General features: G+C 37.0%; 2 protein-coding genes across 7 annotated transcripts in view; one reads left to right on the forward strand and one right to left on the reverse strand.

Moving 5' to 3' along the window:
* Positions 1-464: 464 nt before the first annotated feature.
* LOC115765785 (exocyst complex component 4) overlaps positions 465-13,745 on the forward strand; it is a 29,112-nt gene continuing 15,831 nt past the window's right edge. For 3 of the 6 annotated variants that reach the window (XM_030709459.1, XM_030709462.1, XM_030709465.1), the window contains exons 1-2: positions 465-638; positions 3,468-3,651. In XM_030709459.1, coding sequence (XP_030565319.1) covers positions 3,559-3,651 — 93 coding nt within the window. In that variant the 5' untranslated portion in view covers positions 465-638; positions 3,468-3,558. Of the gene's footprint in view, positions 639-2,770; positions 3,011-3,467; positions 3,652-10,141; positions 10,396-13,745 lie in introns of those variants that run through there. The other 3 variants (XM_030709463.1, XM_030709460.1, XM_030709464.1) reach the window with 3 other exon arrangements.
* On the reverse strand, positions 645-2,213 carry LOC115765786 (protein jagunal). Its single transcript, XM_030709466.1, has 3 exons — positions 2,021-2,213; positions 1,266-1,638; positions 645-1,198 (listed from the first exon to the last, which is right to left on the reverse strand). Exons 1-3 carry the CDS (start codon positions 2,107-2,109, stop codon positions 1,067-1,069), a joined length of 594 nt encoding a protein of 197 aa, XP_030565326.1. The 5' UTR covers positions 2,110-2,213; the 3' UTR covers positions 645-1,066.

The raw sequence follows: 13,745 nt of genomic DNA on the forward strand, positions 1-13,745 counted from the left end.
GGTGCGAGACTCCATACACTTAATGTATTTTCAAAATATCTATATCCGATTGCCCTTGGACTTCTCCTTTATTTTTATACATATTACTAGTTTTTCTTTCACTTGCTCTATCGCTCATTACGTTTATAGATTATTTGCTTCCCCCACCATTTAAATAAGGTTTTTAGTTATTTTTTTTAACCCACTCAGAAGAACAAATATATTTGATTTTTATTGATCGATTTTTAAAAAACTACTTATAAATTCCGATAGTAAATGACCATTCAAAAACCAGTTTGTAATTGGTGAAACTTTTTATAAATATTTCACATTTTATCTTATACAAATTTTGTATGATCAAAACTTGAACTTTGCTTAAACACTCAAAATTTCAATTAAATAACTGTAATCGTAAAATATTTTGGGCAGTTTACAAAAAATTATCCACAAACATACAAATATTTTGAATGATTGTGCATTTCAAATTATGTAGTTAAAATAATCAAAAACAAAACGCAATAAAAACCATTTGAAAATTTTTTTAAAACTAATAGTTTCAAATGTACTCATTCATCATATATGTATCAATGTAGACATACATTAATAAGTATTTAATAAGTATATTAGCCGTTTCTAACAAACACGAGGCACGTCGAAATGTAAGTAGACCACAAAAGAGAATATTAAGTTTACATCTTGTTATTATCGTTTTGTTTCCTTTTTGACTTGGGAAATTTGGTGGCTTCAGTTGCTTTGATGTCGATTCGACTTTATAAGGTTGCATGTGTATCGTATGTATATGGATAATTGTTTATATATTTACTTTTTTTTTTATGTAGTATGTAACGCTTGAACGTTTTAACTTTAACAATAACTATAACGTTGGTAATTTTTTCATTCTGAAAATATGATGTCTGATTATTAAAAATGTGTGATTTATTATTATTTCTGTTTTGCTTTTGTGCACTAGAGAGATAGTTTTAAGTTTTTTTTTTTTCAAATTATTTACAACTAGCCCTACAGCATCTTGCTTTGACGTTTCACTAATTTGGCGAGTATTTAGTAGTATTTCCACTATTTTATTGATTTACTGAAATTTACGTGTGGATGACCGCGCCTTCCAGGCCTTGACTAGATTGTACGCAAAGTAAAGTGTGAACCCATGAATCTGGAAGCCCACAAAACAAAAGGCATACCAAAATACACCATACGGAAATCCCTGAAAGAGAAGCAACCAAATTGTTAATTTGATTAGATTTTTTTTTTTTATTTTATATTTGACTTACGCGCCATACGAAAATGTCCGTTTCGTCCAGCTCTAAGGCTTTGTCCATGGTCAAAAACTCCCAAACGTCGGAAAAGTAATAGGCGAAACAGTAAAGCAGCGGGAGCACAGCCATTATCAAAATGGCAATCATATACTTTTGCATATCGCGGACCTTGTTGCCACGTGCCGCTGAAAGGCCCAGAAACGATGTGAGCAGCGAGGCAGCCCAAACGTATTCCCACCACAGTGGCTGCGGCACCTCCAACTCTTCGATTTCTAGCACAAATATATCCAAGCGATCCAATATGTCAGACGTTAGCTTGGCCAGCATGACAAAGAATAGCAGGGCATGAAAGAAAATGCAGTACTTTAGACGCGATTTGTTCAACAAGCTGCAAATAGAAGAAAATTTATTTTGCAGTTGTAGTAGTTTGACTTGTTAGTTGGGTTTCCTTTTGTTTGGTAGCCCTCGGCCTTTAGCTATCCAAAATATGTACACAAACAATGACGTTGTTGTTGTTGCTATTGTAAACAGGCACACATGCTGAGTGTCTAGCTGGCACTTTGCCCACCCACTCTGCTGGCACTGCCTGGCTGGCTGGCTGGCTGACTGGCTGGCTGACTGTTTGTCTGGCTGGTGCACCTTCTATAGCAGGAGTTGTAACTTGATTGCAGTCGATTGCGATGGCATGACCTTTTGGCTTTTGGCAGTGCAGGCGCAGCTACTTGCAAGTAATTAGATAATTTTGTGGAAATTTAGAAAGTGTTATTAACCTAATTTGATATGTGTTTGCCACTTTCTGCCTAAACTCGAAGTCATTTCCATCGGTTCCCGCGACCATTGGACCGCCGCGAGTTGCCATTTTTGTTCGTCAATTCGATGCCGTTTTTACCAAAGCTTTTTAACAATTTTAAATACAATTTAACTGTCTTCAAAGTACTTCTCACAACATTTGCTCGGGCGATATATTGTGGTGGTCGGTCGATTACAGCGGTGCAGATGGCATAATATGAGTGTTGGCTAACAGTCAAAATTTATTGAACAGTACCAAATACTCGTTATTTACAGTTTAAACTAGATTGTGGAGGTCGGGCAATAGGCGTCGTGAGTGTTGTAAATCACCATCAGTTTTCAAAAAAAAAAAAAAAAGTACGCCAACTTTTTATTTACCACATTACTTTTCCGCAATTTATCTGTAATATTAGCATAATTAAGTACACATTTATATGCAAATGTGTGATTTGATGCACTTAAATTTTGTAAGTGGACGCGAAGGCACCGTGAACTGAAGCTCATTGGTCGGGCAACTGCGTCAAAGCTACCTGTTGCTTGTTTGCATTTCAATCCATAAATCAATTCACGAAATGGCGAACAATGAAGAGTGCAAAAAGCGCATATTTAAAAATAAAATTATACATTAAATACATACATATCTATTTTTACTTATTTTTGCTGCTGCTCTTTGCAGACGGTTCAGTTCCATGCGCTCTTTGGCACAGTTCTTTGAGTGCCTTATGCTCGCTGGGCTACAAAAGTGGAAACAGCCGCAAAGTGCCATCAGTTCTACGGCGGTATTCTTTAGCAGAACGTCTTAGTGCGAAGCGCATGCGATCGGCAACGGAGTTTTTAATCAGAATTAACAATTTACGCAAGCATTTAATGCCAGTTATTGATAACTATCGTCTACGTTTTTATCCAGAGATAGGCAGCTGACTTGACTTCACCCATATGTAGTTGTGTGTCCGTGTGTGCTTCGCTTAACGGTAATTCTTGTACATTATTTGTATTACGCCCTTTGCATATTTTGCATTTTGAAAATTAATGTGTGCGCATATTTTAATATACTTAATGTGTGTGCCGTTCTTATTTGCCTTTCGCGACTGACCTTGTTTGTTAATATCGTGCCCAAATATGAAATTATTTTTGTAAATATTTTTCAAAAATTTCGGACCTGCAGCTGTGTCGACATCCGCTTGCCAATATGTTGTGTTTTTACATTGTTTTGATTTTTGGCAACAATTATCAACTTTTGTATACATACATATTAAACATAGACAATGTGATTCAGTGTGTGTGCATGACTTTTACAACCTTGTGATATTTGTTGTGCTTAATAAGAGTCTTATAAATACCATCGATCATATGATTTAGATAACAGTTAATAATATTATCAAATGTGATAAATTAGTAAATGGCTGCTGTCTCCTTGTCTCTTTGCAGCTGCTCTCCCGCCGGCTGTGCATTCAGTTAAATAATATAAGACCAACCGAGCCCAACGAAACCCAAGTGCATCCGTATCCAAGAACAAATCATGTCCGCGATTGCCGCTGACAAACGCGCATCATTTGCGCGCCGGGCCGAAAGTCTGGTGGAGCGGGTGAGAGTTTTGAAAACCATTTACGAGGTAATCTGTATGAAGTGACCAAAATGCGTGAGATATAACAATTTGTTTTTGCTTTTCGATCAAGTTGTTTTTCAGGCCTACCTGCATGATTGTTTGCCACTCAATTGGAATTAATGTGCAATTAATTGAACACGAGTTATGAATTCATTTCTTAGACCAGTCCCTAAACTATTACCACAAAAGTCCGTTTCTGCATACCAAATTTAGGCTTGCGGAAACATGAACGGGAAGTGTAAAGACATGCAATCCCCTATCGATAAAAATGCTATAAACATAAAAACCCACACACACACACATATATATTCGATATCAATATTTATTTGATTAGACGTAATGGGCGTGGGTGCTGGGCATTACGAATTAAGACACTCGCAGACGTGCCTATTTGACTTGGCTCGCTGCCCTGACTTTGGTATGCTCTGTCAATTATTCTCTGAAAATGAATAGTTCCCCAAACAAGCAAATATAGATGTGTATGTATTATGCTTGCATTTGCTTGCGATTTATTACAACAACAATTAGTGAGGCGTATTAAATGTATAAAGATCAAGGACACGCCGTGCTTATTGACAGGAATACTGTTCACCGCTTTTTGTCGTTGTTGGTGTTGTTAATGATGATGTGAGTGCTATTAACAATTTAATGGAGCGTTGTTGTCTATTTAATTGACCCTTTGTTTCTCAATTATTCCAGCGCGCTTTAATTTTGGCGAAACGGTCATAGCTCTGTGGGCAGTGACCACTTTATCTATAGCTATTCGAAAGCCTGAGATCTTGATAATGCTCTCTGTTTGTGTCGATGTACGCCTTTAGCGTTCGAGCTATAAATAAATCTTTCAAATTAAGAAGCTCGCCAAATTGGCTTGGTATTGTGCAAAGCGAATGCGTCTTTATCAGACTCAGACGCTTCTGCAGTGACATCAATTGAATGCGGACTGGGTAATAAATAGTTACATCGATGTACATATGTATATAACTATTTACGTACAAAGCCGCAGAATTAATTAAGCGGGTGAAGCAACACAGCACAGAAACTTACACACAGAAAAACACATAGTTGGCCAACGACCGAGCAGTTCATTTGTTTTGTTGCATTCGAATATTTAATTGAACGCCAAATGGTGTGTGTAATATTTAGATAGACGAGGGCAGCTCATAAATTTCATATGTAAAGAAAGTGGTGTTTTTTCAAGGACAGGCAAGTGTATAAAATGCATAAAGCGCATCATTTAAAAAGGAAATCAAATCAAATCTGTGATCCTTAAAATGTTTTGGCAACAGCTATAAAAGCTTTAATATATTATTTGGTTTTTATAATAACACAGGAATAAAAGTAAAGAAATATTTGAATGCTAAAAATCAAAAGGAAATATATTCCATTCGAACTAGAGGCCAAAAAAAAAATTTTTTTTTTACTATATGTACATATGTACATACATATATGAAAAATGTTATGTACAGTACCAATCTACAGTATATAAGTATAATACAAAAATATGGGAATTGAAGTTCTACTCGTCTGTCAGATATAGACATTAGATATTTTTTCCATTTAAAGTTTCAGATCATAGAAAACAAAAAACAATTTAGAAAGTGATTTAATTGAATATTTCCATCGGTTAAGACTACAGAACTAAATAATAAAAAAAAACCAGCAATCGTCGAGAGAGGAGTTGTATAATTATAAAGTAAAATGTATCAATCAGTTCGCATTAGCACGGCTCAGTTTTATACGAACGGGGCTTCCCCTCTTAGCATGGAACGACGTGTATGTCTTTATCGGACTGGCATATTTGTCTTATCGAAAATAGCAACGCAAATAAAGGCAATTGCGTAGAGTGCGGCAGTGCGGCACGCAAGCAAAACAAAGAACAGAGAACGAAAAAACAAAAAACAGAAAGCAAAATAAATGAACGATAAAAAGCTAATAAAGTGCAACATAAATAAATGCGTGCGTAAACATCGCGTGAATTCATCGTGCCAATGAATTTGGCAGCGGGCCAAGAAGACTCAGAGAGCAGGAGAGGGAGAGAGAGAGAGAGAGAGAGAAAGAGAGAGAGATAGATAGAGGAAAACAGTGGTAGAGAGAGGGGTGGGGCTATACACAAAGCTCGTAACTTGATGGCCTGCCGAAAATATTTTGAGCAAAGTGCCAGAGTTTGTACTTGAATTTTCCTGCTCTTTTTGCTGGTATCCTTCGTTGTCCTGACACGTGTGTTTGTATTGCCATTGGGGCTTAAAGTGTCCTCTTTTTTTATGCTGTGTGCTTTGTCTGTGTGTTTCAGTGTGTGTATGAGAATTTGTGTGTTTGTTTATAAGTAATACCGCTTTTGAAAGCCAAGCACTTGAATTTGTCCCGGGCTCACGTTTAAAACTCATTCAATTTTCGCCCAACATATCGAGCGTCTCAATTTTAAAGTGTCTGCCGTTATTTTTGATAGAATATTAAGGTTGTCTATCTAGACTGGTATTTTGAGTAAATTTATATTACTACTTATTTAACTTAAAGGTACCTAAGAAGAGCCACGAGCAATTTGATATGAAAATAATTCAATATGATTGAAAATAAGCTCAGATAAATAATTCAAGAAAATGTGCAAATCTATAAAACAAAATACATAACGAATAAAGGTTATGTATACATGCTTGTACCGTTATTCAATTACGGTTAATTAATTCTCCTATAGTACCTAATTCATTTATTGACAGATTATGCAATCTACATTATTATGTCACACAATATTTGTGTAGCCTTGTTTGCAATTTAATATATCTCGACATTTATAATTTTTGTTTTTAATAATGTCATAGAAAATGTTTTTTCTAGATGGGTTGGCGTTCAACTTATGTTTCTGACAGAATTTAAATCATATAAAAATGTGTGAATGAGTTAGAGGATTAAAGAGCTCATTGCGCATACGCCGCGTTTTTATTTTGAAATTATTTCCACAGCATTTATATGGGCTATGGAAAATACAAGCGGATAACGGTTAAAGCGCAAATGTTATGTCTTAATTTGAATTTAATTAGAGAAATAAACGAAAGTGGTTAGTAGCAGAGGGTAGCTGAAGGTGTGTAATTACGCACAATGCGAGACAAAGAAATAAATAAATAAAATAAATAAAGCTCGACTATGAGATACAACCATTCTAGCTTCTTCTCTACATACATTCACAGTCTGTTCCTTATACAATTTTTAAAATAATAAATAATATGCAAATTTTTATGTAACGCCAAAAATCAGAAATCTTTTTGTTAGAAAGTGGGAGGAACACCTTTGATACATGTGCTATATTATGAAGTTCCTTTAAGCTGTCGTAGCTTTTGAGTTCGAGGCATTTATTAAACTAGATAGCCAGACTGATCATGAATAAACTATATATTTCAAACGCTTTATTATTGGACAATTTGATATACCCCATTTTAACCCCTTTTTAATGGGCATAGGGTATATAAAAGTGAAAGCTCAACCACAACAACAGTCGCTGCACAAACGTTAACAATACATTAACAGCAACAAAGCAACAGCGACAATGTCAGCTACAATTACCTAGGCAGGTGCGCAAAACAAATAAACAACCAGAACTACAACAAAAACAACAATAACAAAGAGAAGAAGGCGACTTATATGCACAGGCTGGAAAACAAAATACATAGAAAAGACGCGTTACTTAAGCGTTGGGTGTGGGGCGTCGGGGGCGTGACAATAAGTCAAAGCAACAACGGCATAAAGTTTCCAAGTGCTGTGTTGAGCATACTTTCAGGCGCAAAAGCCGAAAGACAATTGAAAGCCCGTAAGCCACTTGCCAACGACAGCCAGCTGAGTCAACGGGGGCGTGGCATTATCTGTACTTTTTGAATAGCTATAAAAATAAGTGCAAGATAATACAGAAGTGCTAAGCCAAACAATCAACAACAAAAATAAACAGGTTAAGTTAAATGAGATTGTGATTGCGTCTCGGTTGATTGACTCAAGTGCAATAGTAAAATCTGATAGAGAAAATATCGAAAAGTTGTAGATTAAATTGACAATAAATCGTATATTATTTATACGTGGTAAACCTATGTCTGGGGCCTCTACTATAAAATATACAAGTCAATTACCAAAACCTCCAATTATAATTTGTATAATTATACAAAAAAATCGAATAAGAGCATGGGCTGTAACAATAACACTATAAATTTGATCATCTCCAATTAAAACTCCCGGGTGTCTTTATTCAGCTAGAATTTAAGTTCTTAAATATTATATTCTTATATATTATTCTTTTAAAAAGCAAGATGCCGAGTATCAGTTAATGAATTTGACTTCCTGTGGGTAAGGGTAGGACAATGATCCTTAAATGGGTTTTCTAAATAAGAAGGCTATTTCCGAAATTTGCTAAATTCGAGCAAATTCATCTGATTAAATGTAAAAATCACTTCCATATTATTATCTTAAGCTAGGTCAAATTTGTTTAACGTAGCGTATGCCCCGCGTGGGCTTACTACCGCGGTATTCGCATATGCCACACATTTGAGAGCCGGTCTTAAATATGCTGTATGCGCTGTGTCCTTTGGGTGCCAAATTGAATACATGTTTGTTGGGCAAGAAAAAAAAAGTAGAACGTGTTTTCACTCATGTCAAATTCCAGCAAACTTCAGTTTATTCGAGGACCATGTGAATTTTCTATTTGCCTTAAGTTAATTCCAATAATCTGTAATATCGCATAGGCCATGTTTATCTGCAATGTTCTAAATTCTATACAGGCAAAGTTTTCCTGCCTAAGCCATATTAAAGTTTTGTGTCGTAATTTGAATTTTTGTATCACACAACCCCTGGATATACGAGTGTGTCGCATTTTTTATTCAGCCTTGAATTTTTCAGCGTTGACAACGAATTTTTGTGCTGTGTCAGTGGGAAAAAAAACTCATCAGACTTATGGCCATGCTCATTGACAACCGTGATATTCGTAGTTGAACGTGAGCAGCATTCACATTCACGCTCACATTCGTATTCAGTTCATCATTATCAACATCATCATTAATGCCGAGCAGCATTGTTTCTTTATATTTTTCTGTTTTTTCCTTTCTATGTATTTAAAATGCATATGATAATAGTTGTTCAGTTTTATTTTTTATCCTATGCATTTTTAGCGAAATGCACTCTTGAATTCGACGGGCATTGTTGTCTGATGTGACAGGCAGCAATTTGGGTTAGGAGCTGCCATTTGCCGGCTTGACCTACGCCACGTAAATTCTAAATGCGCATATTTTATACGATTTTTGTGGGAAGTGGCATAAGGGTGGTCTTAGCTTCTTGCTGGATAAACGAATGGCAATGGCAGTCGCGCATTATATTTTCTGCGAGCTGGCAAATTAGCGCATCAAAACAAAAAGACGCTTAGAACGCACAAGAGCAACAACAATAGCGGCCGCCTCCTGGAAGAGTCGGCAAAAACAATGCATCTAAGCGCGAAAACTAAAACAAAAGGAATATTTTGTAAAAAAAACCGCCACAAGTTCACATACACACACACACACACACACACATGCATACAGTAAAAGACAATGCGTGGGTGCAAGCAACTGGGCGCTCACAAGTAGGCAACGAAGTTTTGCACTGTGTTCTGGGATTTCGCGTGGGTGGCACAGCGTTGCCAGACAGCTAAACTAAAAAAAGCAATTGAAAATGAAAATTGATGATACTGAAGCGCAAATTGAATTGTAAGGGATTAAATGAACATACATTTTCGAAGCAGCGTTGTTGTACAAAATTCCGATGAATTTTCTTGTTGCTGAGCTTTTCTATATTCAGCGCGAAGTTTCTTTAGTTTATATATTCCAATTATTTAACTGTGATTATTTATCACAGCTAAATATAAATGTCAGTATTTAAACAAATTGATTTATTTTTTGTATGGTGACAACAAAAATCTATTTTTAAAACATGTTTAAATCGTAACCTTTGCTGAAGAAGGATTGAGATTTCATTTAAAGTTTTTTTTGCCGCAATTTGTGCACACCATACATACTTATAACTATTAAGAACTTGTGCGTTGTACTTCTTGTACTTCTTGTTAAAATTTTAAACTAACAAATTCCATTAACAATCTGGCAACTTGGCATAGCCCAACACCTGCCCAACTGAGTGCCCTACGGCAACATTCTGACGCCCCCGCACAGAAAAATTTAATGCTTTTTTTTGCGTCGCAACATCTTGCTCAGGCACAAGGGACGCAGCGCCATTACCACTACACTCACTCACACACACACACACATACACATACACACACACTCACACAAAGTCGCAAACCCACCACTATAACGACAACTACCATTACAATAGCACTTCTCGGCATTTTGTTTTGCTAGCCGCTTCGTCACCATCGTTTTGAGGCTTCGTGTCTGCGTCGTCGCTTCGTGCCATTTCCGGCGGCAACATCGCATCTACGCAGCTCTGATAAGACCAGGCGGCAGCAGCAGCAGCAGTCGTCGTCGAACGCTCGAAACGTTGAAATCGAAATACGAAATAAGCTGCTAGCAAGAGAAGCTACAACCAGAGAACCAACTGCAAAAGTGTGCCCATTTGCGAATACTGTGCCAAGTGCGTCTGTGCGCCTGATACTCGCAAAATCGAAAACGTTTGTGTGTTAACCGTTTGGTTCGTGTTCGAAAATTGCGTTGTGAATTTAACTTGGCCATGTCTAAGCCGGTTACACCGCAGCATCGTGGCGCCGCATCTGGTTCGGCGGAGAAGATTAGCGTAAGTTTAGCCAGTGTGCTGCTATGCTCCGCCCGAGCTCGAATCGCATGGTTGATGACGCACAAACACTTGCCACATTTGCTGTTGCCTGCTCACTTAAATGCGCAATTCTTGAGCGGCTTGAGCTGCTTGAGTGTGTGTGTGTGTGTTAAATTTTGTGTTAGCGATTCCATCTCCACTGCCATAAGCAGTTTCTCAGCCGTCATGCAATGCATATCGCAAAAGCATCGTGACTTTGAGTGCACCTGACACGTCCTGACGCGTATTTGTGTTGCCCAACTCTAAGCAAAGGCCTTAGGCAGGCGTATCAACTGCAGCGTCACACAAAAGCAGGCATAAGTCCGCTCAAGTCATGTGACCTTGGACGCTGTTTGTGTATGTGTTTGTGTTTGTGTTGGCGCTTTGGAATATGTTGTTTGGTTGCTGTCAGGTTGGCCTCAAAGGGCACAGCATACTTTTTGCCGTGTGACTTATAAAAATTGCATATTTGTCACTGAGTAGGTGTGTTTGTGTCTGTGTATGTGGGCTTATAACTGTAACTGTTATGTATATGTGTTGTGTAAGGGTGTGTGATTGTGTATGTTGTGCGACCATTACCGTTAACGCAGTCATTTTACGTGCCATTTGCGTTGGCATCTGGCAGGCCAAATAAATTGAGGTCCTTAAATTGCCAACGACCGTTGCAAGTCGTTTATTAAGTTTCTTAATAACGTTCTGCCATAATTGTTGTAAGTCAGCTACACTGTACTGGGTAATTAAGCAAAACACAAATTTATGTTGTTTCATTTGTTTCATTGTCATATTTTTCTAATGCCATTCTAATTTTCTCGTACGGCTGGTGCTTAAATTTTCTGACATGGTTTTCTGAGACGGTTGCTTTCCAAATCTCTCAAAAATTAGCCGAAAGACACTCGAGAAATTTATTTATATTAAAGCCTGTTGGCTTTCGGCGGTTTTGGTCCCCAATTTTTATCAGAGTCTTTATAAAATACTATATTAAAGTGTGAAATACGAATTTGAAGACGAATTTGAGTGCAAAACTTCAGCCATCAAATCTTTAATCAACATTTATTCCAAGGAGGAATTAATTTTCCGAAACTCTGCCTTGTCGTGCACCTCCTTCAAATACGTTAACTGTAGCAAGAATTTCTGCTTTCTAGCCTTACGCTTTGGGCCTTGTGTTGATCACCAATCAGTCAGATAAGACAGACAGTTTTATAAATAGAGACTAATTCAATTAAATTAAGTTAATTTTATCGTTGAAGCTTCAAGACTGTTCTAGTTGATTGGCAGCTTTAGTGTTATCTTTAGCTTAAATCTCTCGCATATGATGCAAACCGTATTCAATGTATGTTCAGTTAAATATAAATCTTACTCTTCCATGTCGCCTTGTATTGTGTGGCTTGGCTTGTGTTTAACTGAATCAGCAGAGAGAAAGTATGCAAGGTTTTTTTCCGTTGGTTTAACCAACCGCAAATGTTGCATGCCCCGTGGCTTCTGCGCACGCATTCAATTTCAATTCCGAATATGCTGACAACCCAACTTATATCCGTTTGCGTCAGACAATAACATGCTACGAATTTTCCTCTGCAAGCTCCAATTTCGTGAGATTTCGTTTATTTTTTTTTTTTGTCTTCTCATTTCACCGAGCTGTTGTTTTATTTTAATGCTGACTTTGACTCTTTTGTTCTTAGCCAACAATGCAAAATTTAATTAAGAAAAAATCCGCTTTGACCCTTAAGTATTTTTTTTATGCGTTAAGCTTACTTGTTTGTTGTGTTAAAGTTTATTTGATTAACATTATGATAATCTTTTGGAATGCTCAATTTAATTCAGTTTCCAAATTAATTTAGGTTCAGTTATGAGTTTTGTTGGGCATAAAACATGAAAAACTACAGCCGAAGATTACAGCAATCGCCCGATATATCTATATACCTTCTACTTATAAAAGAATGAATCTAACTAGCCTCTGTTTTACATATACATATTTTGTAAGTTTACAGGGCATCTATAGGGTCATTTATTTGCAGTAAAAGCAATTTTCATTTGTTATTTGTGCAATTCGTGGAAAATGTGCACAGCGCCGTGGGTTACTAAATGGGTCGACGCATATACATACATGCATATGCACACGCAAACATACACTCACATACACATACATAATGAAATATCTTCCATTTATATGCGTATCGTTATTGCAGAAAAAAGAGAGAAAAAAAATTTCCTGCCAATTCTGCGTGTAATATGTTGACTTACACAGAAACCAAAAGGTGATCTCTCTAACCTTTTGGTTTCTGTGTAAGTCAACATATTACACGCAGAATTGGCAGGAAATTTTTTTTCTCTCTTTTTTCTGCAATAACGATAGAGCAAAACGCAAAACCTTCTCCCCCTTATGAGTCCACATCCACCGTTCAGCTCTTTCACTTGTTCGACTGGCTTTTATATTGTTTGTGGAGCATCGGTTGGGCAAGTTTATGGCCCTGTGCATTAAATAAACTTTCATTACATCAAATTGGCAAACAGAGTAAAAAATGCCACGCCTTTCTGTCTGTGTGTGCTTGTGTGTTATATAAGTTATATAAACGTGTACAAATAGTTTTGTTTGCCAAGAAAGCGCAAAGATGTGAACATAAAGCAATTTCTTAGCCCTTATTTGTTCGCCTCAAGCCCTATATTTATTTTTGTTTTGTTGTTGTTTTATTTGTAGCTTGTATTGATTATTATTTCATCTAGAATTCCTGTTTTAATTGCATTTTTAATACATTTTTCATTTCATTTAGCGGCAATTGAGTTGTCCTGCCAATAAACCTTACACATACGCCGCGTGGCATTAAACGCCTTCGAGGTCCAGCTGCTCCTTAATAGCTGCCGCGCACAAACTTCCACATATTTCAGTGCGGCATTTGCGACAGCATCGTGCATATTTTCTTTTAAAGCTTGCCTAACTTTGCCATTGGCAAAGTGTCAAAATTTGCAAGGCAACGTTGCTCATACGCCGCATAAAGCAAACAGCTTTTCATTAATTCCCTACTGCTTACAGACTGACTGCCTGTGCCTGCTTACAAAACTTAAATGACCTTAAATTGGCGGGTTTTACGGCAGACCTACGCTTGTAAAAAAAATAAAAAAAAACTTACCTAATGCAGCTTCTAAACTTTGCCTCAATTTGTTGGGCCAAGGCTTTCGGAGTCCGCATTTTATTTTGCCTGTATATCTCACGAACTTTTCCTTAAGACTTTTAATACGCAGTGAACGAATTCATTGAAAAGATTCGTACTCTCAACTGCCTAATGCGCGTGTCGAGGCATATAAATATATAAGGCATTGACGTGGGACTCAACTTTGCG

The sequence above is a fragment of the Drosophila novamexicana genome, unplaced genomic scaffold, assembly GCF_003285875.2.
Source record: "Drosophila novamexicana strain 15010-1031.04,08,12 unplaced genomic scaffold, DnovRS2.1 tig00000986-arrow-arrow-pilon, whole genome shotgun sequence".
Classification (NCBI taxonomy): Eukaryota; Metazoa; Arthropoda; class Insecta; order Diptera; family Drosophilidae; genus Drosophila; species Drosophila novamexicana.

Excerpts from the sequence above, each read along its gene's own strand:
- LOC115765786 (XM_030709466.1), bottom strand. The coding sequence starts at position 2,109 with ATGGCAACTCGCGGCGGTCCAATGGTCGCGGGAACCGATGGAAATGAC. Across the intron at positions 1,639-2,020 it reads GCAAACACATATCAAATTAG|CTTGTTGAACAAATCGCGTC; the intron begins GTTAATAACACT and ends TTCTATTTGCAG. Across the intron at positions 1,199-1,265 it reads CGGACATTTTCGTATGGCGC|GGATTTCCGTATGGTGTATT; the intron begins GTAAGTCAAATA and ends CTTCTCTTTCAG.